The sequence below is a fragment of the Mus pahari genome, chromosome 21 (genome assembly GCF_900095145.1).
Source record: "Mus pahari chromosome 21, PAHARI_EIJ_v1.1, whole genome shotgun sequence".
Classification (NCBI taxonomy): domain Eukaryota; kingdom Metazoa; phylum Chordata; class Mammalia; order Rodentia; family Muridae; genus Mus; species Mus pahari.
Window position 1 is genome coordinate 41,722,456 of NC_034610.1, and position 1,839 is coordinate 41,724,294.

At 40.0% G+C, this 1,839-nt stretch overlaps 1 protein-coding gene across 6 annotated transcripts in view; it reads left to right on the forward strand.

Annotated features, from left to right (window-relative positions):
• The window catches only part of Reps1 (RALBP1 associated Eps domain containing 1), a 72,358-nt gene that overhangs the window by 61,300 nt on the left and 9,219 nt on the right, over positions 1–1,839 (forward strand). For all 6 annotated transcript variants that reach the window (XM_021220996.2, XM_021220997.2, XM_021220994.2 and 3 more), the window contains one exon: positions 992–1,093. In XM_021220996.2, coding sequence (XP_021076655.1) covers positions 992–1,093 — 102 coding nt within the window. The remainder of the gene's footprint in view (positions 1–991; positions 1,094–1,839) is intronic.

Consider the following 1,839-nt stretch of genomic DNA (forward strand, 5'->3'; position numbering starts at 1 on the left):
GCATGCAGAGGGAAGGAATCACTCTTTGGAGGTTCATTTTCTCTTTCTCATAAATGATTTTTTTTTTTTTTTTTTTTTTTTGGTGTTTGTTTATTTGTGGGGCAGTGTCTCATTTCATAGCCCTGTCTGGCCTGGAACTCACTTCATAGAGCAGGCTGTCCCTGAATTTACAGAGATCCACCTGCCTCTGCCTCCAGAGTTCTGGAAGTAAAGTCGCCAAACCTGACTAGCAATTGTTTATTTTTTTGACCTCATTCTTTTTCTATAATTGTGTGTTCCTGCAGGGCTATATTTAAACAATATCGTATTTTTAAAAAGGAAACTGTTTCATATAAATCTTTAAAATAGGGGTGTTGATGGGAAATTTTCACAAAATAAATTGAAGGTCATTTGAAAATGAGACACTTCTGGTATCCTGGAATCTGTTGGGTTTTTTGTTGTTTGAATTTATATTATTTTACATGTATGCTACTTTACATATATGAGTACTTTCCCTATGTGAATATGTATGCACCACTTGTGTGTCTGAGGAGGCCGTGGGATGCTTTGTAACTTAAGTTACAGTTGGTCATGTGCAGCCACGTGGGCTCTCGCTGGGTGACCCAGGCCGGCCTCCAATCCTCCTGCCCCAGCCTCCCGTGTGCAATGCCATTCCCAGCTTAGTTAAGGCTTCTCAGAGGCAAATGTATTGTCTTTATAAGATGGCGTGGCCATCATTTATAGCCCAGATTTTGGATGGTTTGTTCCCTGTGTTATAGGGATAGCAGTAACCAGGTGAAAAGACAGGCAGTAAATGATCTCTTATTGTGGAAGATGACAAAATTTCCCATAAACAGGGTTATATTCAGTTTTATTTAAAATTATTTAAAAGTGCCATCTTCTATGACATTTTTGTAATATCTAAATGGAATCTAATTGCAATTCAGTCTTCTATGAATTTTATCAATGAAATGTCTGTCTCTTGTATTGTAACCTCTTAATTCTCTACTAGATCACACTAATCCCACGAGCCCATTACTTGTGAAACCATCTGACCTTTCAGAAGAAAATAAAATAAATTCATCAGTAAAGTTTCCTTCTGGAAATACTGTAGGTAAGTGAAAGATAACATTGTATTTCTCGTTTGAGTTTAAAGTCTGGGGAATTGAAATCTGTATCTACTTTGTACAGTGTTCCCTGTATAAAATGGGGACAATAACTCTTCAAAACCTTCTGTGCTATATGAGGTGAATACTCCTGTCATTGTCACGGCAGGCTACCTGTGTGTTCCATTGGCTCTTCCCCGATCTTTCTTTGTTTCTCACAAAACATTGGGATGTTCCTTCAGGCAGCCAAGGTAATTGGATACTATGTGCCAGGTTCCAATCTAGGGGGTGGGGATTTAGCAGTAAACAAAATAGAACAAGGCTTCATCTGTATTGAGTTCATAAGGGTTTAGATTGCGGTCAGATGGGGTAACTCTTACGTGAAAGGAAAGCTAATTGCATGCATAGAACTTGAAAGCTGGGAAAGGGAGTGAGTGTCATTTTAAATGAGAACAAAGAAGGCCTTATTAGATGATAACATTTGTCTTAAAATTTGAAGGAGCTGAGCGATAGCTCTGTGACTTACAGGAAAGGTGACTAAATGACGGGCAGCAGCCAGTGTGCGGCCCTTAGGCAGACAGCAGGCACTGGCCTGGAATGGTCAGAGTTGGTAATCAAGTGAGAGACCTGTAGAGGGCTTTGGGGACATTTCACTCCTACTGGACGGTGTGGAAAGTCATTAGAACAGTAGAGGAGCTTTGGGGACATTTCATTCCTACTGGACGGTGTGGAAAGTCATTAGAACAGTAGAGGG